The following is a 27488-nucleotide window of genomic DNA, read 5'->3' on the forward strand; positions in this document are numbered from 1 at the left end:
TCTTTAAGATTTACACAACGTTCTGAAGCACTTAAGTGCTGGAAAAACATCTGTGAGTGTGTGTTTGGGTGTGTGTGTCCAATTTCAGGTTGGTCATCAGCTGCTTCTGCCCTACAGCACGATCCCATCCACCATCTGCTTGTGTAACCCCCCTGTACCCCATCAAGGGTGCTACTGCCACTACAAGGACTCACCAACATCCTTAGAGCCTTGACTTTCGCTGGCCATCTCGCCCATCCGCACCAGAGCGTCGAAGTAGCCCTTTGCAGCGTATGTGACACCTGGAAACATGGAAGCATTGGGCATCAGATCAAGGGTGCGGAGTTGAAATGATGTCTTCTTCAGCTCTGCAACCATCCCCTACAACCCTCCCCTCCCCCAGAGAGGTAAGGCTGGGAGATCGACAGGCGGAAATGGAGACCAGGCGGGAAAAGAAAAAGCTCTATGGAGGCAACTACAGGAAACAGAAATCTCAAGACTGCCAGGTTAAAAAGCAAAGCAAAACCTTTCACCGCAAACTACTTTGGAAAAATCGATTTTAAAGGATTAGTTTATCCAAATTACAGGAAAATTAAAAAAACATTTTATTTGTTTATCTTCCCTGTTCTAATCAGTTTTAAAGGATTTCTTTTTTGGTCAGATTCTGGGTCAACAGAGAAAATGTAATTAAATGTTTTCTTGCAAAGTGAATACCATCCAGGTAACAGCTTTCCTATATTCAGCAGAATCACTGAGTAAATTTCCAAATTTGAAATGTGGGCATTTTGAAACCAACCGACTCTCTTCTTCTTAATTGACTTTTTTATTTCCTATTTACTAGGGGTGGGGGAAAAATGGATACTGTGTAGTATGGTGATATTTTGTTTGCTAATAATGTATCGATACAGGGACAGCAGAAATCAATATTTTGTTACAAAAAAAGGTTTTTGTGCTCTGACTTCAGAGCATGTTGATCCTTTTTCTGAGCAAGAATCCTGACATTCCTTCACTGTCCAAATGTGTTTCACTTGTTTTTTGGCAGCAATAAACATGACAGTTTACTTATTTTAATTTAAGACATGTTTTATTTTAATTAAGTTTAAAACTTTTTTATTTAATGTAAAATTATATTTTGTTTTAATTTACTTTCAAATTCTTCAGTTGCTGAAGGGGCTGCATAGTTTTCATAAACTGCATAGTTCAGAATAGCTATAATTGTACCAGATGGTTGATTCAGTTAAGTTGGACTAGACTGTAATACAAACCGTTCAGTTTGTCAACAATCAAACTGAAATGAGAGAAAGACTGAGTGTGAGACTTTGATATTAGAGAAAATGAATATTGATAAAGTTTACCTTTATGTACAGAATCTGAATATCGCAAAATATTTTAAAAAATTGCAATAATATCGTATCGTGCGTTAAGTATTGTGATAATATCGTATCGTGAGTTGTATGGCGATTCCCACCTCTACTATTTACCTCGTTTATTATTACTTTCCTCTTTTATAATTTACCAGGAGAAACATTTTAATGCTTAAAAAAAGTAATTTTGCTGTAAGTTGCACAAAGTTTCTTTTTAAGGTCATAAAGGGAAAAAAAGGTTTCTCTATTCTGGGCTATATATTGACGATGAGTTTGTTTCTTAGTTTCCTCACATCATACAGTAATCCTATGTTTAAAATGTGAAAACAACGCAGTTTTCAAGTAAACCGACAACCCGACAAATCCTGCATTTCACTGATTTAAATTTTAGGTTTATAAGTTTTTAATCATCATCATCTGATACAATCTCTGATTGGAGTAGGCAGCACTCAGAAAATAGAGGAAATAGAGTCATGTGACGCGCAAAAGCACACACAGAGCGTGACGGAGAGAGCAGGAACTGAGGGGAGGACAAAGAGCTCGGGTTCTTGGTATGAAGAGATCACAGAATCATTTTTATGTCTGCTACTTTTGATTATTTGATCTTTTTTCTGGATACAGTTCCAAAACTAAATCATCCGTCAGTGACCCTGACCTGTCATCAGTTACAGACCTGCATCACATTCAGGTGAAATATCACCTCCCATTTAAACGGGTCTAGTTTATCAGAGTCTGGCAATATTTAGTCTCTGGCTGCACAACATTGTAGTGATGAAGACTTTGAAGATCTGTCCCTTTATTATTCACTCAGCCAGGGTCACATGAGTTAGTCGAGGCCAGGAGTGGCCAACTCCAGGCCTCGAGGACCGGTGTCCTGCAGGTTTTAGATCTCACCCTGGGTCAACACACCTGAATCAAACGATTAGTTCATTACGAGGCCTCTGGAGAACTTCAAGACATGTTGAGGAGGTTATTTAGCCATTATATCAGCTGGGATGGATAAAGGGGCTCTCGACGCCTGGAGTTGGCCACCCCTGGTCTAGGCTCAGTGAGAAAAGCCTCTCAGCTCCAGGAACCATCGTGAGAAGGATCTTATTCCATTCTTTGAAACTGATGATGACTGTGTCTATTGTGTTGAAATTTTTATTTTATCGTTTATTTGTGGGTTGTGAGTGTGATACAGATGAGTGGAGGAGGAAAACTCAGCCTAAAATCTGTCCTTTTTATGCAGTAGGTCATTCTGTATATTTAAAAAATAATAATTATGAAACTATACCAGCTGTGTTGGAGAAGTGGAAATACAATGAGCAGAAATGAAACAGGAAAAATATAAAATATGAATATTTGTATTGGGTTTTTTGTTGTTGTTCAGTTTCATGTAATACGAATAACGTGGGGGCATTTTAAACATTGTTTACCCTTATGGATCCAAAACCTGTTTGAATCTGCTCAATAATGCTGTAACGAACTACAAATGGAAAAAAGAAAGCTCTTGTAACTTGTAACTTATATGCAGCTGCTTGAGATTAATCTTAAAACCGATTTCCTCATTGTCTTGATGAAGGTATGAGGCACCAAACTTATTATCAGTGTGTGAAGTTATGATTTTACGTGACGTGTCGCGCTCGCTTGTCCAAGACAAATTTCTCCCAACAGAGACAATAAGGACTAATCTAATCTAATCTCATCTAATTTAATCTAGACCAGCAGAGTAATGTTTCTTCTCTAGTTTAATAAACTAGCTGATTGAGTTAAATTACTTTTGGTGGTTTAAAACTCCAAGTTTGTCCTTCATATACAGGTTATAAATGTTTTAGTCTAATTAAATTAACAGTTATGAACCTGGACCCTCAGATTTTGGACTAAATTAAACACAGATGCTGTGGAGGTTCTGAAATATGAGTAAAAGCACCAAGTAGGTGAACAATATGTTTGCTTTTTTGAATATGTGCCATTTGGTGCACTTGAAATTTACATTATGACAGACAGTAAAAACGATTTGCGTGGCATAAGCAGAAAAAATAAGTATTCTCGTAATTTGGATGAACTAAAGCTTTAAAATCCTAATGGCACCTCACATCTTTACAACCCCGTACATAATAATATGCTGACAAACCCTTTCACAGCAGTGATGTGTAAGCACTCTACAATTCAAATACTGTCAACCGTTATTCTCTGCGGCGTATCGCCACAGAAGCCGGGGACACGAGCCGAGACGCAGCGGTGACTCGGGGCTTAGAAATGAGGGCGAGACAGCCTCAGGCAGCGGTGACGGTGAATTAAAGCAGGTCAGGGGTCAGCTACACGGGGAGTGAAAGTCATGATGACAGAGGACACATGCCCAGTCAGGATATACATATGGATGAGCGAGTTTATTACAGGGCCGTCATGTTGATGAGTGTGTTTTGAACTGCCAGAGAAGGTTCATGCAGAATCCCACAGAGAGAGCAGGAAAATGACAAGTATTCACATCCCCGCATGGAAAACAATGAAAATCTATTCACATCTAGAAGTCCGCGGAGACACTGAGCTATGCAAGTTATTGTTCTGTAAATTAAGACAGCGTCTGGCTTCTCAGTCTGCACAAGCACTTAACAATTTCATTTCTCCAGTAAGACGATTTTGTGAGGACTCTTTTATGAAAACCAGGAATAAAAAGCCACAAAAGTCTTTACACAGCAGCGCAACCCTCCTCCGTAAGCTATGACAGTGACAGGCCAAGACCCTTTTCCGGCTTCTCTGAAGCCTGGCTTGAGTTAAGCTTAGGTAGGATATGAGTGGATGGGAAAGCAAGGGGATGGAGGTAAGGCTAAGATGGCTGGGTGAGCAAGGCTAATTTAATCGATGTGCAGAGAAATCTCAGCCGGGAGGAGAGCAGGTCCAGGTGAAGCCGGATTAGCTCCAGGGAATGCTTTGCTTGTCTGTCAGCTGGAAAGTGACAGAGAGGCACAGAAGCAGGAGAAAAAATAAAGAAGAGAAGAAGAAGAAGAAGGCAGAGGACGAGGAAAAGGAGGACTTGCCTGTAAAGAGGATTAGAACAGTGATATAAAGCCAATACAGAGCAGAGCAGATGAAACACAAACAAGGTTTAAATCAGCTGAGGTTGGTGACATGTGACTCGTGTTGATGTCATCAATTTCAAAATCAAGCTTTCCACAACCTCAATCAAGCCTCCTCTCACATTCCTCCACAGAAAGCAGACAAATCTGATTCAGCTCAAAACCCGAACGTCTCGTTTATAAATGGGCTAAATTTGGAAAAAGACGGCTCCTGATTACAGCTTCAAATAATCTCCTGTTTCATGGTAACTGAACCAAACAAGCAGATTAAAGATAAACTAAAGTTACTCGTTTTTAATTAACTGCTTTTGAAGAAAAGGTTACTAAATCACAGAGCCATCAGTAGACACATCTTTGTACTCTTGTAAGCTTCCACTGAGACCAACGATTTTTCAGTGATGTCACCAAACAAGACAGAAATCTCCGTCTCAGTTTTGACATCTTCCCTTTATTTGATTTCACATGTGTTCTCCTCTTTCTGCACAAGCACAGCATGTTCCAGCCGCACAGCTCCCACGTTTCTGCTGCAGCCCTGCACCACGCTGCAATTAAGATTTTAATAAAGAGAGAATTTGGCTGAGCGCTACATCCCAAACCACACTGTGCTCATCGAGCCCAGAAAGCAGGCTCCTTCCTGCATCACTCTGGTCCTCTCAGTCCGCTGGGATGTCAAGCTGCCGCCCCAGTTCTAGTACGAGGAGGGGCTGCACTGGCATTTTTCCTATGACAATAGATGCTTGCTGGGTGCCCAGCCCCACTCTAAACTCTGCCTCTGTGCCGCTGCTTGGCATTGATGAAGTGTAATCCCCACTCAGAGAGTCGCAGGGCTATTTTTAGCCTTATCTATCAGACTAGAGTGAGGCCTTCTTTATTGTTCTTGCAGGCTGCCGAGTCTTCCCTGCATTTCCTCTCCAAGCACACAAAGGAGAGCCCGGTTCGAAACCGCACACAGCATACCAAGCAAGTCTGCACCATCACTGAATATATGATACGACGGCGATAACCTCCTCTTCCTCCTCCTCATCCTCCTCCCTCCACAGAGTGACATCTAAGAGCAGAGCTGGAAGGTTTTCTTATCAATAAATGAGCTCGACATGGTTGGAGGCGTGTGTTATCTCAATACATATACTGTACAAGGCATCAGGACAAGCATTATCGGCCTGACCCAGAGGCATGAAATCACGTTATCCATGCTGACTGCGTAGCTTTAATTAATCAGAGTTTGTGAAGTTAAAGAATAAGCCACCGGACATGCTCCAGGATTCCAATAACTGCTGAGAATTTTGGAATTTCTGTTTTTGTGAACTCGCAGTCTTTTCCTTCTACCTTCTCCTTTTATCAAACATTTTTTTATCCTGTCTTGTCCTGAATACCGGCTCTGCTCGTTCTCATTTCTTGGGCCTCATGGGGTAGGGGTACCGTTATTCTCACGACTCTCCCTGTTCCACTTTGCATTAGCCAATGCTCCACTTAGCTCCCTCTGGATATTTCCTGTGTTTTGTCTTTGACCTTGACTGAGTGTATACCTCACCTCCCTACTCTTTGCCCCCCCACGCACACACAATCACACACAAACACACCGATTCAAACCTCAAAAAGCAACGACAAAGGATAAAAAGGTAGAGACAGACGTTAATGAGAATGACGAGAGGAACTGCTGGTGGACAGAAAGGAGGAAGACATCACAGCGGAACAATCACAGGACATCACAGCACAATACCGGACGTCTGAATAAGATCGAGGCACAAACTAGTGTGTGTAGTTTAAAAGCTTCTGATGGGGATCGTAAGCTTGGCATCAACAACGCTCTTAACGTGACTATCTGAGCCATCGTCACCCTAAAGCTAACCAGTCTCGAGGTAAATCAAGACGATACAGATGCAGCGCCAAGTGTCGGGTGAGCTGGCCCTCTGCCTGGACGACTGGAGGAACGAGAGAACGACGAAGACAGACGGTAAACAAGAAATGGTTGGTGTACTCACTGGTGAGCGCCTTCTCATAGCTTTTTGCCATGGCTATGAAGTTCCGTAAGCACGGGTTAAACTGCTCCATGATGGACTGTAAAAGGAGAGAGAAAAAAGAGAAGGTATGTTTGGTTAGAAGCAGGAAAGATACGATACAAACACCGACATGAGCTACAGTGACAGAGCTCTGCTCTTTACTGGGGCATGAGCACACACACACACACACACACATACACACACACACACACACACACACAGTCGTAGACAGAGTCAACTGAGCCAACCACGAGGAAAGGAGAGCAGAGGATTCATTTCAAGACTCCGAGCCTGACGATGAGGATGGTTGGATGAAATAGAGGGAAAGAGTCACTGAGGGAGGGCTTATATTTGTATGTTTGTGCGGTGCTTTTTCCCCTCAGCTCCCCCGCTGTACGAATTAAAAATAAAACCTGGTTTTGGCCGCTGAATCCTTCAGCTCAGCAGCAGACCTGGACCCAGTGCCATTTCCCTCTGTCTCCCTAACACCTGAACTCTGGCACACTGCTCCTGCTAATTGCTTTTGTGGCCAAAAATAGCACAAAATTGGCCTTTTCACCGGCGGTCATCAAGTCTCAGAGGTCAGTACCAGAAGTTCAGACAAATTAAATCAAGACGATCATCGTTGGACCCAAAAAGCCCCACTCATACATAGCGGAAATGAAATTAAACAAGCTTATACCATCTACAGCTTGCAGGACATCAATAGGGCTGCCACAAACGATTATTTTGATAGTCGACTAGTCACCGATTATTTTTGCAATTAGTCAACTAATCAGATCATGTATCGATTGGACGTAAAAGTACAGCTTATTGCACCAGCAGCATCTGCTCTAATATAACTATCATTAGCTTACAGCTTTAAGTGTGTAAGGTATGTGCTAACTAAAAATAAAGACAAGATGATAGTTTATTAAATTTTAATGAAATTTGCAGATTGTTTCGGTGAAGTTTAATAAACCCCTTGCTATCTAAAATATAACAGGACACCGGAGTAAATTCTCGAGCATCTCACACTTCTGATAATCAGCTGTCTGCTTGATGTTTATTCAGCTGTGTAAAAACTATAACTTTAATCTCAGCCAAACCGATTTACTCAGGAACAAATAAAATACTAAAAAAAGCCAAACAATAACATTTTTAAGTTATCTAAGTGACTTATATATCATGTTTAACCTGAGTAGCGAAAGACAGCGGTGGGTTTGAAAACGATTTGCCGGGAGTCCGGTGTTCTCACGGCTCTGGTGAGCCTAGCCCCCGGCTAGCTATCGAGCTAGTGGGTAACAGACGTCTCCGAAAACGTCGGAGCGCTTTTGAAAATATGTGGTGTCTTGATAAACTGAGCAGATATTTGAGGTTTACACAGCTACATTCTCGCCTGAAAATATGTTAAACGTTTATTTTGTGACCTAGAAAGAATATTGAAACTAATTAGCTGCCGCCATTGTTGTAAACTGAGCTGGGCTGCGCTATGAATTCTGGGACAGCTTCTTCTTCTTCGGGGTTTAACGGCAGCTGGCATCCTTGTACATGCAGTGCTGCCATCTTCTGTTTCAGTCCGTTATTACACTCTTAAATCCTACTACTTATTCCTGCGTCTTTTGTGATCTTACAAAGCTTCAAACGACGCGTCGACTATTAAATCAGTCGTCGACGATTCTGATAGTCGACGTAATCGTGACTAGTCGACTAATCGTGGCAGCCCTAGACATCAATAATACTTTTTCAAATAAAATATTTATTAAAACTACAAAGAAAGTTTGCTAAAATAAAATAAATAAAAACAAATGATTCCTTATGGTGTCTTATACACCCAGCAACATTTTTTTCCACTTGTCAAATAGTCAAATATTTACTCACTCATGGCAAACTTTCAGTTTAACCTGCTAAAATCTACGGTGTCAACTCTCCTAGGGTTAGGGTTGGCTTTTATTTAGCCACATACCAAATAGGAAAACTTTCACAAGTTAGAAGATGTTAACTCCTAAATGAAGTCTCACACATTAACAATGTTTCCAAGCAAACAAATGAAAACAGTAGTGGCCGTTAACCGAACCCAAAACCCTAGAGGGTCAGTGTTGGATATTAAGAGGTTAATGTCCAGTACTTTAGCTGCTCTTTGAGTTCCACGTTAATCATCCTGATCACATACAGAACGGAGGGTTTACCAAAGCTTCTTTAGCTGGAACAAGTTGCCTGCTGCTGGAAATGAGATTGATGAGAGCGGTGATAGTGAACCAGAACAGTAAAATTGCTTAACGCTTCGCAGCTCTGAGGCGCTGCGGGGCAAGGTGATAACTCTCACATTACAAATCGCTTTTTCCATCATTAACACAAAATACAGAGAACACTAACACTGAAACTAAGCACCCCAATCTTTGCTTATATGTTCTTGTACAGCACTTCATTTTTTATTCAGTGAAGCATTAAACAGAACAGGCAATTCCGAAAAGTCAAATTCTGCAGATATCTGCTAAACGGAGTGGGGGAGATTAAGTCAAACATCAAGAACAGCAAAGTGGGTGAAGACAGATCGCGTGTTTCAATGAATTTGCTGATTATTGCCTGTGAAACATTCAGCAACATAACACGCTGCTCTGGGAGATTGGCAGCAGAGAGAAAACGTCACAGCTGGAGCTGCAATAATAGAGAAGACTGGCAAAATACTGCAACGAGCTGGTAATACGATGAGTAAAAATGAGCAACGCTGTGACTTAAAGCACAGGGAAAAACTGCCAATATCCAGCTCAGACTACTCCCCAACAGATATACACATAAAAAGTGCATGAATCCAAATCTCCTTCCTTCATGACAGATGGCCAAGCATTGGTCAGCAGCGCACAAGCAGTGGAGTGCATCCACAACGAGAACAAACAAACAGAGGCCCGAGGCCTTGTTAGGAAGTGAAGAAAAAGTCAAGAACAAATGTGTAATGAGTTTTACTGTCTGTCTCTGCAGTGACTCAGCCTCCCCCTCAATCCAAGCTGCCCTTTCACTCTCGCTGCATCTCTGGCCAAAGCCAGCAATTTAAAAAGCAGAAATGTTCTCTCTGCAACTTTCTTTTCAAACTTGCCAGAGAGGCAGCACGGGTGGAAGGTAAAGGGAGTGAGGGATGAGCAGCATCGAACAAACAGCCTTAAACTAAGCCATCATGACTATGATCCAAATCCTAGAAAGTGCAAAAGGTGCTTAAGTAAATCAGTTATGGCACGCTGACTAATGAGGTGAACAGAACATCACTCATGTCTTAACAATCAAAGCCTGTTGGAAGTTAAGTAAACAGTTTCTAAAGTCAGCGTGTTCAATGGAAATCATAACTGGAGATTATGTATCGGAATTTCAGGAGCAGGACCACGCCTCCAAACATGCTCCTTCCGGTTCTCATCCATATAGGTTCCCCCAGTTCTGCAAGCTGTTCATTCTCGTTTACGTGCCCCACCCTCCATGATCTCAATTCTTTAACTTCTTCATTTCTATTCAGTACACGGGGATCTGCCAGGAGCCATCGCCAGTCCCCTTCGAGGCCTTCCCCAAACCGCAGCTCAATTCATGTCAAAGCATCACCTTTACCTACTAAAATGCTGTCAAACCTAAAATGAGGACGTGGGCCCAGCTAGTGAAATACAAAAGGCCCACGCTAATTTTGGTATTTTCAGATAGTAGAAACATTTTTGTAGTTCTCTAGTCGTTCAAGGACGCGTCCCAGACTTTCCGTGTGAGCACTGCAGGAATTGCAAACTGCAAAAACTTCCTGGAGTATACATAGGTCCCCTTAGACCAGCGATCCCCAACCTTTTTTGCGCCACGGACCGGTTTATGCCCGACAATATTTTCATGGACCGGCCTTTAATGTGTCGCAGATAAATACAACAAAATAAAACTAGTACCGGTACCGAAAAAAAGAAGATTTATTCATAACACACGTGTAAAGACCCAGGAAAACCGAGTAAACGATAAAAACGATAACAAAATAACGCTGAAAACCGATAAAAACTATACATTTCACACCTGAGCCTCAACTCTCGCGGCCCGGTACCAAATGACTCACGGACCGGTACCGGTCTGAGGCCCGGGGGTTGGGGACCGCTGCCTTAGACCATTAAAGTGGGCCCTTACTTCCATGTAAGTACCCCAAAACTAGTAAGACACAAGGCCAAAGTTTGCAGGGTTTCTAGTGTGCTTGAAGCAACTGAAAAGGTCCTCTGCAAACATCCATTTGCCAGATACCACAGGGCACCTTGGTCTTGTAGAGAGCAAGGACCAACAGATTCTGAGAACAGCGGTCTTCATGTATTTAATCAGTGAATTTAGGAGCATATCACTGTTTGATATTGGCTTACGACTTCAGTTGAGGCAGTAAGGATGCTTGTGTTCTTTTCAAAGTGCCTGAAGGAAGAAGCACAAAGGCACAGAGCAGACAGAATAATGAGTATTCTGCAGGGTACGTTTAAATTTGATGGATGCCTTTTTTTCCAAGTCAGCCTGCTACATGGGACGCCTGCTCATGCCCACCGGCTGACGCAGAATAGTCACCTTGGTTCACAAACCTCTCCATGATTTCAAAGAAATGGAAGCGGGAAGTAGGACAGGACGACACAGGGGTGCAAGGAAAATAGGCTGACTGCCCGGTGAGCGAGATGAGCTTCAAGGTGCACAAATGAGATGAGGTTGGTTTAGTTTGGCACCAAGGAAGAGTTAGAGGAGTGGGACATGCAGGGAAATGGACTGAAACTAAATGCATAAAAGTATTTTCGGCTTTGCAAGGTTCTGGGTCCAAAACTGGTTTTGCATGTGATCAGAAGCACCCTGCTGTGGATACTGACATTGCTGCAATGCTACAATATGATGTCATAAATGCTTTGTGTGTGCGCACACACACATAAAGAAAAAAGGCCATTGGGGGCGTTTCTTTGTGGCTTTCCTGGCAAAAACAAACCTAATTATATCCAGATTCCCTCTTGCCCCTCTCTCCCATCTCTGGGTGCATTTTCTGTTATGCAAGGCGTCGGCTGCTGAACAAACCCAGTACGGAGGAACACTCCTAGCAGCAGTAATCATCGCCATGGCTGTACCACCAGTTGGCAGGAAGAAAGGAACGATCAACAAAAGAATATAAATAGATGATGGAAAGCGGCCTGGATCTCATGTCTAAATAAACAGAGCGAGGAACGGGGAACGACTGTGTGAAGAAGTGTGTGTCTGTGTATGCGTTTGTGAGCTGCGTTATGTAATCGCTGTCAGACAGGTCCAGCTTCATGTGTTGCATTCCTGATTCTTGATGTGATGCTTCCTATTAAAATACCTTTACTGTTTCATATGCGCTACTTACTGACACATTCAGCTGCACACTAGAAACAGTCATTGTGACCACTGTGTTCACTGTAAGCATGGAGAAATAATCAAACAGAACCTTGCAAAGGAAAAGCTCAAATTATTTTATATATTTTCAGCCCCTCAGTTTCTCTCTTGTCTGAAGCGAGCTGTTTAAGAGCTAAAAAACTGTCCGAAACCAAGCAGCTACCTCAAGCTTTAGCCTCACAGAGATCACATGTTCAAATACTGAATATTTGAGGAAAATGAAGAATCTAGTAACACCCCTCATTTCCATTACTAGTATATATTTGGGATACATGTTGTGCATTAATAGAATACATAGTACAACATCTAAACATAAATGCTCTTAATGAGGCAAACAAGTCAGTACTGACAAGAGAATTTATTTAGTGTAGACAAAGAAAGTCTATATGCAGTGGATTCAAGGTAGCAAAATCTAAGCTTATATTCGAAACACAGGGAAGTGAGATCCAAATCACAGTTTTAATTCAATTCAATTTTATTTACATATCACCAAATCACAACGGTCGCCCCAAGACACTTTTTAATTTAAGGTGAAGAACAAGATGAGCTCCTGTGAGCATCACTATGGCGACAGTGGGAAGGAAAAACTCCCTTTTAACAGGAAGAAACCTCCAGCAGAACCAGGCTCAGGGAGGGGCGGGGCCATCATAATAACTAATGATTAAATGCAGAGTGATGTATGACCACAAAGAGAGTGAAAAGAGGTGAGTGAATGTTTTATTTGCTTGTGTTTTTATATATGTGGCACTAAAATCTAACACAGGTCTGATTCTCAGCAGTGATATCAGTCAAGTCTGAATTCATGCAAGATTTATGTCGCCCACCTGACAGTGCCTTTCTGCCAGAGCGAGCGTCTGAGTGATATCGACAGATGTAGTGTAGTTAGAAGAGGCCCTTCACATGCTGAAATTCAGCATCCTGATCCAACCACCCTGGCTTCACACCCACCAAAAACCTCTATACACAACAGAATACACTCAAATAGATATGCCAGAAATCCTGACTTTAAGTAATCTGATTACACCTAAATGTTTTATGTAATGTTACTTAAGCACAGTGTAGAAAATTAACTCCATGGAATCTGGTTACATTAAATTTACTTGATTTAATTGTTTAATTATAAAGTAAGTACGTAAAATTTTATTTACATGCACCTTTCTAGATAAAAAGATCTCAAAGTGCTTCACACCGGGATGACAAAGTATAAAACAAAAACAGACAGAAGGTAACAAAATGCAATCCTAAAAAGATGTTTTTAGTAGAGGTGCAACAATACTCGTATCGATATCGAACCGTTCGATACAGTGCTTTCAGTTCGGTACGCATGAGCGCTCAGTGGATCTGCGCTCGACAGTGCAGCCTAGGCGGAGTAGTCGAACGCAGATTCACTGAGCGCAGGGCAAGCTAGCAAGACAGACGTTAAGCTCTCCTTGCAACATGGCAAATTGAACCTCCCCCACCCTCATTCAGATCTGGCGTTTGGAACTATTTTGGTCTTCATGTGACGTATGACCCTGAAGGTAAGCACGTCATGGACTAAAGTAAAACAGTGTGTCGGATGTGCGCAATGCTCAATTACATTGGTGGGAACTAGTCCGTTAGCGCAGTTAGCTCGTTAATGTGTTGGCCGTCCAGCCCCACGCACGGAGCGATCCGCGGTAGCTCGTTAACGGAGATTTGCCGTGTTGTGGCGTTAACGTCATTTCAGATTAACGCTGACAGCACTAGTGGGAACACAACGAATATGACTGCACATTTACTCCGACATCATCCTAGTGCAAAGACAAGTGGAAGCAGGCAAAAACAACAAGCACGCATGCTACAAACTTTAGCCGAGTCATTTAGACAGCCGTTAGCACATGATTCTCCTTATGGGGACCTGATATGTTTAATATGCTGCTGAGAATATAGCCCAGAAGAAGCGTATAGTAGAGCTTTTATTTTGGAAAGAGACATTTCTCTGTAATAAACTCTCTTTTCCAAAGATGAGTGATTTCTCGATCAGATAGATTTATTATTTTATCCCTTTGTTGTTTCAGCAACATTAAATTTAAAAACTGTACTTTTGAGTTAAAATATATATTTATAATTTTAATAAATTACAAATTAAAAAAGCATGAACATTTTTTTGTATCAAAAAAATATCGAACCGTCACACCAACGTATCGAACCGAACCGTGAATTTTGCGTATCGTTGCACCCCTAGTTTTTAGTTGTTTTTTTAAAAGAGACTACTGAGTCCAGAGAGTTCCAATAACTAAACCTTCAGTTTTATATATTTTAGTTGCATTTTACTCCAAGAATCTTTTTTTTGTGCGTATTGCATTGGGTGCATTTTTCATTTTAATGAAAGTTGCTGGCTGCAGTCTTGACGTCAAACATCTGTGCAGAGGAACAGCAGCATACTTCACTGAATACCAATTCACCACCAATTTTAAGTTCTTGACATTTTCCAAGTTCAGTTGGGTCCATGCTGGAGTTCTACAACTTTGCCCTTCACACACACACAAACCAGGCAACAACTGTGAATAATGTAAAGAGCAGAGACTCTCAGCCGGCACCAAACAGTCAATCATTATCAATGCAATAAACATGCCATAATTCGCAAGGTCTCCCCGGGTCACGACATGCTCATGCGGTTTAGAGGATAATCTAATAGGATCATTAATTTGCCCGGTCCTTGCTTAATCCACCCTCAATCAGTCGAGATTGTTCCTTCAGCAACAGGAGCTGAGGCTGATTAGCATTCCACTGAATGAAAGACCATATTTAACTGACTGCATGGGAAATGAGAAGGATTACAGAGCAAACGTTGCTTTGTCTCACTTTGCTCGTTTGCTCCAGTCACGTGTTCTAATTGACTCACTAATCACTCTTACCAATTAAGCATCGAACCTCCACAACAATACAGGGATTGTCTTATCACGTTGCAGCTTTGGGGGAACACAAGTGAATGTTATCTGGAGGGAAATTATAAGCATATCTTCAAGAAAAAGATGAAAAATTGTCATCAAGACACAAGCGATGACAAAGATACTCTGATTTCTGCTCTCTTCAGATCACGAGTTTTTAATCAATCATTAATGGACTTTGAGTGTCACTGAGGCAGCAGTTTTTTTTAATGTGACAAGAGCAGACTAAATGCCAAAGAGGAGCTAATCTACCGTGAAGCACATCGCTGATCCCAGAGTGAAGATAGAAACGATAAGCAAATGATTCGCTGACTAAAGAGCAAATTGGAATTAACCTTTGGGAGGGCAAAGTCTGGCCCAGAGATAGTAACTGTAGCAACATGAGGTATATTTAATAAATAAAATGTTCATATAATTATTTAGTAAAAAAGAGAGAAAATTAAACTTTGCCGAGTGCACAGCAACCATCTACGAGAAATAACGTGCATTAATAGATCAAATGAATTATCAATCCAATAGACAGAGTACTGGAAGCGCGTGAGCATCCTCATGCAGTCTCGCACAGACTACGCACATGACTTTAGAGCAGTACGATCCATCTCTCTGACATGTCATCGGTCTGTTCGGTGAAATATTTATCTCCCCCCACATCTCACCAGCACTCGGCGAGGCAGATGTTCATCCTGGAAGCATCCGAGTGTGACTGTTTGTGTGCGTGCGCAAAAGCACAACTCTGGAACAACCTTCTGTTTGCAGGACTTTAATGGTCCTGTGTGTGTGTGTGTGTTCACAGAGCACTGTGCTGGCAGGAAGGACTGGCTGTTTGCAATTTCTGCAAGGGAAATGAGGATTTGGGCCTGTGAGTGTTTTTGTTAAGGTTTTTTTCCGTGTGTGTGTGTATTGTTTGCAGTTTGTGAACACCTGACAATTAATCCATTTCTCTCATCCTCTGAGGTTTGACAGAGAGCCGCACCAGGCATTCATAACTAAACAGAGTGTGGGTCTATCTGCCAAACTAAGCATCGCATTTTCTGTCCTGACAGCTTTATTATTAAGCTCCGGTTGTGGTTAGGACAGTAAAAATAATTGGTAACCACAAGAAGAACATGTTGGTTTAAAGAAACCAAGATTAAATGTTGGTATGAGTTGGGATGAAAACTGCAAAGCAGCCAATGTGGTTATTGGAGACGGTTTAGCTTTTCTCCACCACAAAAATGAGCCCACGAGAGACATAGCATATTTACCTGACATTACCTCAAGAGCTGAAGAGCAAACGTAATTTAAAATAAAAGGAAAACAGCACAGAATCAGGAGTCTTCCACTTTGAGCTTGCTGAAATGATCAGCTGGTGATAAACGATGAGTCTGAAACCAAAGTCAGCTGATTTCACTGCATCTTTGGCTCCAGCTTCCCAGCTAAGAAGATTTCTCAAATCCTGCATTATCATTTTATTTTGTTTTTGTGTAGTTGGAAACAAAACGTGTGTAGTAAACACCACCTTGGCCACAGGTACAGTGAGATTTTTGGCGTACCTTGTTTTCAATTTAACATCTTGTTTGAAAGGTGTGATTTGCAGCTTCATCCTGTGAGAGACACTGGCCCTGTTAGTTAAAAGGAAAGAAAATAACAAATGTTGAACTGATAATGAAAAGAGCTGCCTTCGTAAGCTGGAAAGGTTCTTCAATGTTCTCCTTCGCAGTTTTTCAAACAGCTTCTAAATTCTAAAGTTTGTCAAATTCTATTGAAATGGATTATTTTGTTCTCTCTCTGAGCCTTCCAAAAATCCCAAACACACAACCTAAATCCACTGATATTTTACTTACTGCTGCCACGGCCATAACGGATTGCTAGTATGATGAGAAGGAGATTGAATAGGTAGCAGCTAGCCCTCAAAGCCAAGGTTAATAGATCCATCAGAGCAACATCGCAGGGCACGGACACCACGTCCCACGACAGATGAGTGATTTGGAATAGAGGCAGAGGTTATACAAGCTATTAATAACAGAACAAGGGGCAGCATGAAGGAAAACTGGTGTTACACTGCAGCGTTCATGACAAGTTAAAGTGTACTCAAACATACTGAAGAATTATACACACACACATGCATAAACCTTTGTGAGTCCTTATCCCAAGTTAATTTCGGTGGTAACAACCCAAAGCTCTGTCCGTGCTTTAAAATCAATTTAATTTGTTAAGATTTTGTTTCTTTTGATCACTCAAGGAAGGAAGGCAACAAAGCAGGAAAGAAAGAAGAGAAGAACAGAACAAGGTCAAAATAAATAAAGGAGAAAAGAATCTACAAAGAGAAACAGAAACCTTCTAAAAGAGAACATCTAGGTAGTGAACCTACTTCAAAAGACCTACTGAAACATGCCTCCCACCCAGATATGGATGGGGAAACACTTGAGAGAACAAAGGAAAGAAAACAAGCAGCGTTAAGAACATTGTGACCTAGCTGCCTTCATCAGCGATGGTGTAGAGAAGTCAGTCTATATGTGTGTGTTAGCATGTGTCATTTGGTGGCAGGAGACGAGAACGTGGGGTGAGTCAGAGCCGACATAAGCAGCAGCAGGTTCATATCATGTCGTGGCGTAAATTACTGTAAAGCCAAGACAGCCATGTGGCACCATTAGAACCTGCTGCGGCGCTGGCTGCCAAACAGATTAACCAGCGAGAGGAGATCTGGCAACCCCAACGAGGACGGAGAGGCAGGGACGCACCAGGTGGAGACCGAAACAGACAGTCTACAAAAAAAATGCAAAAATAAATGAGTGAAAGCCACCAGCTCAAGTTATTTACTGTTAGTATTTAATGAAAATAGATGTTCTTTCTTCTGGTTGGCTGATCAGGAACCCCCAAAACTTCATCGTTCTTTAAAAAACAAAACTGTTTGCAAGATGGGCCAGCAGACTGGACTGGCACCTGCAGTAATGTGGGTATTGTGTTGTACTGTTGGCATGAAGAAAGCTGAGCTGGTGCTTCTATCATCCAACCCTCAGCTGGGTAGAGGCCAAAAGAGTAAGGTCATAGATGCAGGGCTGCTGCGTTCTGCAGCGTGTGAGGGACTGCATGGACCTACTCAGCGTTTACACTACAATGCATCAACTGCGCAAGCCAACTTCAATTAATTATAACAGAAACAACTACTCAGCCATCATGTCTGTGTCTGCAAACCAAAGTATCAGTCAAAGTTTTACAGATGTCAGAAAGAGCCATCTAAGAAGGTGTGTTCATCTGATAAGGATGCCTCCCGGGTTCCTTTCCTTCCTTTGAAGAAGAAAGAAAAAGGTCCATATCTGATGTGCAGCTTGGGAGTTACGGGGTTGGGGGGGGGGAACTTTTCTTGATGTATTTGTAATATTTTAAAACATCATTATGGCAAAAGCAGTGTTTTTTTATTGCTTATTTTAATGACCTCAACTTTTTCCACCCATTCTACCTTACAAAGAAAATAGCACTAACGTCATATTTTGACCACAACTAAAGCAGAGTTGTGGTCTGCAGTACGCAGGTTGGTTTCATAAAACTATTATCTTAAAGAAAACCTTTGTTTCTTGAAACAAAAGTTTCAACTGTGTTTCTGAAGGAGAAAGCTCCTGGATAACAACCACAAAAACACCAAACTGTCAGCAGTTGATAAGGAAAGTTTCCACTTTGTTCTCCCGTCTGGGTGGGATACAAAATGTAACCAGATTAAACACACACAGGAAAGGTCATCTGCTCTATGTGGTTGCCACGGAAATGGGGAGGGCTCTTGCGGCGCTGGTGTGTATTTGACTACAGTCACATGTCAAGGTGACCTCCTGTCATCAGGTTTTACTGTGCGTGTGTGCGCGTGAGCGTGACTTATCTTCATATACTGCTGTTTCTCATGGCGTCAGCTGGTGTTGAAACATTCCCAGACATGGTACAGACGGGGGTTTGTGGTCACCACATGACATTTTTAGCATAGGTACCACGATCATTGTGTTTGTTCACATATTAGGTCTCCGTCTGGCTGTTCTGTTTTTTGTGTGTGCTTTATCACAAAGTCCCACGATAACCACAGAGAGGTCTTTATTCTCACGGTGGAAACGTTCCAAACGGCAGGAATCTGATTAAAATGGATGCTGGCATCACCTCAGGTGCTTTAGTGTCTCTTGTGAACATTTGAACAAATCAGATAAGCGGGAGTAAGCCAAGCGCTCTTTAATGAGGAGACAACAATTTCAAGGCCACTTGCTCCTAATGTGAAAGTTCAAACTGAAGTAGTAAAAATGATGAGAACTTGGGTCCAATTCAGCTGCGTGTTTCACCTGGACGCTTATTACCTGTACCGAGGATGTTCAGCTCGTCTGTTTCTCTGTTTGTCTGAAGGATTACTCAGACAGGTATAAATGGATTTGCATGATAATATTACCAGAAGCCGGGCTTTGCCCAACACAGAGGGACTGTTTTAGTGTCAAAATCAGATCTGCATTTGTCTAAGAATTTTTACTATGAAGACACGAGAATTGATCGGACAATTTACATCTTCACAAACACATCAATTTAAATAAGAAAACTGGGGGACAGTCTTTCATCTCTTTCTGGATCCGGTGACTCAGTTCATGCATGGTGTGGAGGGAATGCTCAGCCTTGGTGGAGGTTATTGAATGCTGCTCGTACAGATGCCTGCAGGCAGCCCTTAAGCAGATTGTGGAGACAGAAACCAACAAATATCACCCCCAAAGGGTAAAACTAACAAAGAACAGTACGGTTAGAGAATACACCTTACTGCATTCACTGTATTTGTCATTTTCAAGGGTTGGATGGAGAAAAGTGCAGCCATGGTTTCAGTCTTGTTTGTTTGTTTGTCCGTGTGTAAGCCCACAAGACATTCAGGAGGAAAAATCAGTAATACATTTTAATTAAATCTGGTGGAGTGTTGGGACACAGGCCAAAACACAAGTGATGAGTTTTTAGTTTCAAATTCAAATTATGAATTCGATCATATTCTTATATTTCTGTTTTTCCCGCCTTACCATCTCCAGATACAAAGATGGATTCTGGTATTAATCGTTTACTTAGCAGTAATTAGCAGGTGTCTGTTCAGCTGTATATGTACGTCACATCCACGTTTTCTGACCTTAGCGGATAAGTTAGCTCTCCAACCTCCCATCCAGCGGTTCTCCCAGCAGTCTGGCAGGCCGAGCACAAAGGAAATGTTACCACCTTCCTAAACAAAATCTAGGAATCTGTTAAATTTACTTAGATTACACTGATATGTAGAAAAGGGCTACCTGTGATGTTGAGCTCTCGTGGGTATAGCTTACATTAGTGTTATGGCTTCAGATGCGGGCTGGTTGTAGCCGCTGAGCGCATCAACGCTTCTGCTGGTTATGTAAAATAATCAATGTACGTCGTGCCATAAATACAAAATACAACTTATTTTATGTAGATTGACGTGTCTAATTATTTTTGGACAAAGAGCATAAATAGAATTTTAAGTCTGACACAAACTGAACTGAGAAGCCTTCTGACTGAAGACCGTGCTGCTGATCATCCATCACATATCAACAAACACATATGCGGGGGGGGGGGGGGGGTTTAGAGCTCCCAATCACCAAAGCTTTAAAGCATGTGACGCACCGCACAAAAGAAGCAGTGCATAACATTGCTGCTAATGTGAAGAAAGCCATTAGCAGTCCCGTACTGCATTATATACCGTATGTGGGAGTGATGAGCTGATATATGCACCGTTATGTACCGTTAGTGCTTTGCTGCTGTCCCTTATTATTTGTTTCCAGAAAATGGACGTTATTTGCCTCTGCTCAGCCAGTGTGACAATCACGGCGCTAAAGCCGCCCTGCTTCAACGCCCTCAGGAGACGCAAATACAGCGCCGATATGCCGTGTGTGTGCACGTGCACGTGAATGTGTGTGAAGTCAGCCAATTTCCCTTTCAGATGAGCTCTTATCTGTGTGCAGGCAAGCAGCAGGAGAGTCAGCGCCCCCTATTCCACAGATGCAGGTTTGGAAGGAGTGAGGGAGGGGTGAACTTCCGGCAGCCATATATGGAAGTGCTGGAATCTCCCCCCTTCCGTGACAGGGCAACCCATTTTTTTATTCGCCTCACGTTCAGCTCATACCACAGGAAAGCTGACGGGGTGGTAGGAGAGGCGAGAGCGAGGAGGTGAGAGAGGAAGGGGGGGGGTAATGGAAAGAGAGGGAGTCTCCACGGCTGCCGTGTTGAAGGAAGGAGATCATCATCATCATCGCCTCACAGTGACGCATCTGATTCAGCCGGTGCACCAGTTGTCCTCAGATTTGCACGTGAACGAACGCATGTTCACGCGATCACATATGTTCCCACAAAGTATTCGTGAACGCCGTAAATTCATCTTGGCACCGCTTCCTCCGCAAGGGTACAACATATGAAAGCGTATCAGCACACGTGTGATGCCAAGATGTGCCGTTTATCTCAAAGCAGACTCTGTGTGTGTGTTAGTAACGAAAGGATCAGATAATGACACATTTCTGCTTTTTAAACCCCTCTAAGCACATCTTCATCCCCTCTCTTCTTCTCTCAACCTCAAATTTCACTTTAAAAGCCACTCCAGAGCAACATCTCCAATCGAACAAGCACACATACACACAGCAATCTTCCATAAACACCTGCTTTTCCTTCACCCCTCAGGCCTTTCCCCTTTAATTACAGTCTAATTAGTTTAAGAAAAGAAAAGAGCAGAACAGGGGATCCACACTCTTGTCTCCTCACACTCTTTCTATTGAGATCCAATCCCTGCAACTTTCCTTTCATCCTCTGCCAAGCCCCTGCTCCCTGGCAGCCTCCACCTCTCCTTATCTATCTCCCTCCAGCTCAAGTTAGATAACTTACCAATGTGCTAAAGGCTGCTGACATGCTGCAGACACACAGCAGACGCCGGCAGTTATGTTGCATGACAGCTATGGAAGCTGCAGACAGAGCAGTTGGTGAAATCTAAATAATACAGAGTGCAACTCCATGCACTGTGCAGCTGCACTGAGCTGACGCCTTCTGGATGTTGATTTAGGGTCCAGTTTGTGTAGTCTGTGTAAAGAAATGTAAAACAGCATAAAGGACGCTCACAGCTCACTGATATTTCTAAGAATTTCAAGTCCACACATTTAAGAGGTAAAAACGCTGAAACCCAAAAAGCATCTCGTTTTTCTGGGTACATTTTGTTCTTTGTGGGTGTTCTTCTTACTCCCACAGATGACTAGCCAAACATGCACAATATTAACAACGTAAAACGCTTAGCTACAGCTGCTAGCCATCTTAAACATCATCTGCCCTGTGAGGAAAAGAGGAAGGTCTTCTTTCGACACTCAGTACTGAGCCGGGGTTAAACAGGCAAAAACTGAGTTTGCAGCTGTAAAATTATTACTACCTCACTACCTTCTTGATCTGAACTGGTCACTTTATTAGGTACACGTTGCTGGATATCTGTTTACCTTCAGAAAACCTTTAACTCTCCATAGCACAGATTAAACAAGGTGCTGGAAACATCCTCAGATTTTTATCCTTATTGATGTGACTGCATCACACAGCTGCTGCAGATTTATGAGCTGCACACGTGATGCCAATCTTCCATTCTACCACATCCCAAAGGATTGAGATCTGCTGACTGTGGAGGTCATTTGAACCGTCATGTTCAAGAAAGCAGTTTGAGATGATCTGAGCTTTGATGTGTTATCCTGCTGGAAGCAGCCAACAGAAGCCCCACCCCTGGATCTTCTATTGTCCAATTTTGGTGAGCCCCTGCGAACTGTAGCCTCAGTTTCCTGTTCTTAACTGACACCTACTGTGTTCTTCTGCTGCTGTAGCCCGCTGGCCTCCAACAACAATGTGCTATACATTCAGAGATGATCTTCTGCATACTTTGGTTGTCGTGAGTGCTTATTTGAGTTACTGTTGCCTTTTTATCAGCTCAAAGCAGTCTGTTCATTATCCAAAACTGCTGCTCACTTTTTGAGAGTGTTTTCTGTAAACCCTACAGATGGGCTGTGTGGGAAAATCTGAAATACTCCATAATGTATTCAAATTCACTTAAATTCAGTTTCTTTCTCATGCTTAGTTTAAACTTCACCAAGTTGCCTTGATCATGTCTACATGTGTGAACGCGGTGAGTTGCTGGCATGTGATTGGCTGATTAGATATTTGTGTTAAGCAGTAGAACACTGTGAGTGTTTTTGTGTGAAATCATCTTGTATGGGATTTCTCGCAAAAACGAAGAAAGTAGATGTACATAAAAAATAATAAACAGCAACAGATGCATTAAGCATCATAAGTGAAGCATTAGGATACAATATTGTTGGTTTTATGCTGGAAGTGTTTTTTAAACCACTAAAGCTAAGAAATACTGTCCTGAAGTACTGTAAGCTGCAGTTGCACCAAACTGCTGATGCAAATTTAATAAAAGCAATGACTGTTTGACAGAAACTGAAATTGTACCATCATATTAATACTTGCGAGTAGAGCAGGGCGATATGACCAAAAATGTTTATCACGATATACATTTGAAAATTTGCGATAACGATATAACTGACGATATAATTGACACTAGACAAAATACTTTACAACTCCTCAACTTTATTAGTGCAAAAAACCCCAAAAAACATCACTGTATTTTCACTTACACAAGCAGCTTTTTTAAGTGCATTAAAATTAACAGTGCAAATGCAAATTCCTCGCTGACAGTTTAACCAAAAGGCATTTCCAGTGGAAACTGGTCGACATATCCTCAGCATAACCATGTATAATATCCACAACACTTAAAAACAGTTATACACACACAATACGGTAATATTGTGTTGAAGCACAGTACGTATCACTCCGCGAGGCTCCGCCTACAATAGCTGTAATGCTCTGACAATCCATCAAGCGGTGCGGCTTCGTAGCTTAGCAAAGTCGCACTAAAACATCTGACAGATTTTCGAGCGCCGTGCACATAAGATAGTTTCGAGGTCAGTAAACACAACCAGAGTTCATACATAAGGCACACGGGATTATAAGGGGCACTGTCGACTTTCAGAAAAATCAAAGGATTGATTTTAAGTGCGCCGTATTTTCCAAACAACATGGTAATAACGACGGCCCGCTAGCATGCGCTACCAAACATAGTGCTTTGTTGTGTATCTGACGGATGAAAGCTAAAGCAGTTCCACCACTGAAGTTACAGCATTTTAACAAACCAGTTGGTTCACCTGTCATTCAAAGATCCGCTTTCGCTCTTCTCATTCTCTGTCGCCGCCATGTGCGTATGTAAACTGCGCACGCGCGTTTTACCCATATTATATCGCGATATTTCATTTTCTTATCGTTACCCAACATTACACCGGTATTACCGTGAACGGTATGATATGGCCCAGCCCTACTTGCGAGATCTGTGTAAATAGAGAAACTGTGGAAATTTAGGATCGGCAAATTCTTGGCATCTGGCACTCTTGTTAGCTACATGCTAACAATTTTTTTTTTACTTACTTAGGAAAAAAGTTTTGCAGCTCTACAACTAGGTTGTTTGTCCAGTGCTCATATGCACATAAGCATCAGGCACTTTAGCTGCTCCACTTTCATGAATATGTACTATACATTTAATCAGTCAATGCACAACAAATAAAAGCGCCACAAAGTGTTAGCCGTGACTCTGAAAACATAAATTAAATTAACTTTTATATCAAACATGTGCATAACTGCATCCCCTTCTACCTGCACCGCTCCCCTCTTACATAACCCCACAACGCTGTCAGAGAGCGTCACTGTGACGCTCACAAACACGACTGCTGCCCAACGATCAGTGACAAGACACACAAAGCTAGAACAAACCCTGAAGCTTGAGGAGGCACAGTTTTCTGCAGGGACTGAAGCACAAAGCCTGCGATATAACGCTGAACAGAGACAAAAGCGCTGAAAGCACTGTGACTAATCAGAGAAGAAAATCACTGGTTTGAAACAATTACACTGGAGTAATCTGGCCTAAGCAAAGCATCTGGATTCAATAGGTTTTTATGCACATGAGCAAAGAGGCCGGAGGCTTGTTTTCACCTCAGACAACCTTTCAAATGTGAACAAAAGGAAAAATGACCAGACTGGTTTAATCTACCCGATCGGTCCAGAGGTGGGACTCGACCCAGAAATATCCTTTTGTGGTGTGAAAGAAGGAGGAGGAAGAAATCCTGCTGAGAGGTCTCTGCCAAAACCCCCTCACTTCCTCAGTCAATCCACTGCTAACCTCTAAGGTTCAATTTCCTGGCAGATGTCCTGCTTCTCACCTGTGGTGCTTTGCCTCCAACAACAACTATCCACTAGCTTATGAGCTGAGGTGAGAACTCTAATAAGAAAGCAATGAACTAATAAAAGGTTGTGGTAACAAGAACAGAAGTTCTAAAAATAACCAGAAACGATTAACGTTGATAGCAGTTCTCTGCTTATTCGTCCACAAAGTCTGTGTTCATAGAGAAAAAAAACCTGACAGATTGTACGTGTGACAGTGGGGATAAAGTGTTCGGTAGTATTACTCACAACACTCCCAAAACACGCACACGCGACAAAAATTCCTCCCTGGAGAAGAAATACTTTGGGCTTAGTAGGAGGACTGCCTTATGTCTTTCGGAAGTTGGACCTGATAGTACGACAGTATTTTACGGAGGGATTTATGACTCCAATCAGTTGATAACATTCCCTGGTGACAGTCAGGCAATACAAAAACTAACATAGCCTCTTAAGGAGAGATTGATGCTGCAATTGAGACACTTTGAAAGCTCCTGTCAATAACAGGAGAATCAGAGGTGGGATGGTTTCTGTCATCACCTGTATATCTTACAGGGAAGCAAACAAGCACCTGTCTATATATCAATCCTGTCTTTTGACAACTGCCTCAAATAATAATTTCTCCTCAGAAAATCATTCACTGCAGTTCTGCTTTAAGCAACAAAACAAGGCATGAAGTTATCACTTATTTTTATCAATGAATCTATGATTTTTCTTTTGTTGACTGAAAAAGATAAACACCCATGGCTCAACCAACAGTCCAAATCCAAACACTTACAGAAGCAGGACTCTGTATGTTCCAGCTTGTTCACTATAAAAAGCAGTGAACAATATATAGATATTAATAATTACTTTGTACAGTGTTTAGTTGAGATCGGTGCCAAATGGCCATAACCAGAGATGGGCAGTAACGCGATACTTGTAATGCATTACTGTAATCCGATTACTTTTTTCAAGTAACGAGTAAAGTAAGGGATTACTATTGCAAAAACGGTAATTAGATTACCGGTACTTTCCCGTAGGAACGCTGCGTTACTGCGTTACTAAAACCGTGATTTTTTGCGAGAATGTCTCATGACAGTGACGTAAGCGAGTGCAACTTTCGTAACAACAGCTGTGTGCAGATCAACAATGGATCATATATCGAGTGCAGAGAGAGTATGAGCGTGCAGCGTTTAAAGCGTGGAAGTACTGACCTTACTTTGAGTTTGATTCCATAAAAAGTGACAAAAACATTAGTGTCCGTTGTGCGTGGGAAGAAAACTTCTTTTTACACCGAAAAAACCCCTAAACTTCCAAACAAGCACCGAGTAGCTACGACGTAATGGGAAACTCACAGAGAAACTCACGGATTCTTCCACTGACCGCTGCACACCTGCACCAGGGTAAACCTCCGCCTACCCCACTCCTGCTTTACAGGTGAAAATAGAGCAACAGGACCGCTAGTCTTTGACTTTATTTATTTTCTGCTGTGTTTTACTTGCATCTATTTGAAAGACTGAGTGTAAACACAAAAAATTATTTTATGTTAAATATTAAACACATTTCTTCCAGTCAGAGAATGTTGCATATAATTACATTTTGCTTGATGCATAAAGTTAAAAGATTAAAACTAATAAAACAAGTTTTAAAAAGAGACTTTTCCATTTGATTACATTTTGTATGATGATTATGCAGAAAAAGTAGAATTGGGCTGAAAGATCTATCGCTTTATCACCTATTCAGGTTGTAAATCGTGTTTTTAAAAAGTAACTAAGTAATTAATTACTTTTGAAAATAAGTAATCAGTAAAGTAACAGGATTACTTTTTGGGGGAAGTAATCAGTAATTAGTTACTGATTACTTTTTTCAAGTAACTTGACCAACACTGACCATAACAGTCGCTTTTATATAGTCCAACCCTCAAACAAGCCCCCATGAGCGAGTCCTCGTACTATTCTAGCATCTTTACCTTACAATATAAAACACCTTGAGGCAACTGTTGTTGTGATTCGCCAGTTGATTGGGGGTTGATTGGAGGCAGATAGGACAAAAGGCAAACTACATGAGAGAGAGCCAGAGTTTAATAATTGCTAATGATTAAATGCAGAGTGAAGCATAAACACAGAGGGCAAAGAGAAACACCAAGTGCATCATGGGAATCCCCCAGCAGCAGGGTCACCTGATCCAGCCTATATGCTTTATCAAAAAGGAAAGTTTTAAGCCTAATCTTAAAAGTAGAGATAGCGTCTGCCTCTGAAATCCGAATTGGGAGCTGATCTCACAGAAGAGGGGCCTTAAAGCTGAAGGCTCTGCCTCCCATTCTACTTTTAAATAATCTAGGAACCACAAGTAAGGCCACAATCTGAGAGCAAAGTGCTCTAACGCATTGATAAGGTATTATGTGGTCTTTCAAACACACAACTTGTGCTGCGTGGCCAGTAGAAAAACTTTAAAATGGCTCAATGCATATACAAATACCACAAACACACCACAAAAAAAACCAAACATTAACTGACCCACTGATCTCGCTTTAGTCCACTCTCACCATCAAACACCTCAAACAAT

General features: G+C 41.8%; 1 protein-coding gene across 4 annotated transcripts in view; it reads right to left on the minus strand.

Annotated features, from left to right (window-relative positions):
* baiap2b (BAR/IMD domain containing adaptor protein 2b) overlaps positions 1-27488 on the minus strand; it is a 77912-nt gene that overhangs the window by 45405 nt on the left and 5019 nt on the right. For 3 of the 4 annotated variants that reach the window (XM_087844960.1, XM_087844959.1, XM_087844958.1), the window contains exons 1-2: positions 6385-6617; positions 195-281 (exon numbers count right to left, since the gene is read on the minus strand). In XM_087844960.1, coding sequence (XP_087701086.1) covers positions 195-281; positions 6385-6598 — 301 coding nt within the window. In that variant the 5' untranslated portion in view covers positions 6599-6617. Of the gene's footprint in view, positions 1-194; positions 282-6384; positions 6618-27488 lie in introns of those variants that run through there. The other variant, XM_006793254.2, reaches the window with a different exon arrangement.

Source organism: Neolamprologus brichardi, chromosome 8 (assembly GCF_056152115.1).
Source record: "Neolamprologus brichardi isolate AB-2024 chromosome 8, ASM5615211v1, whole genome shotgun sequence".
In the NCBI taxonomy this organism is placed as follows: Eukaryota; Metazoa; Chordata; class Actinopteri; order Cichliformes; family Cichlidae; genus Neolamprologus; species Neolamprologus brichardi.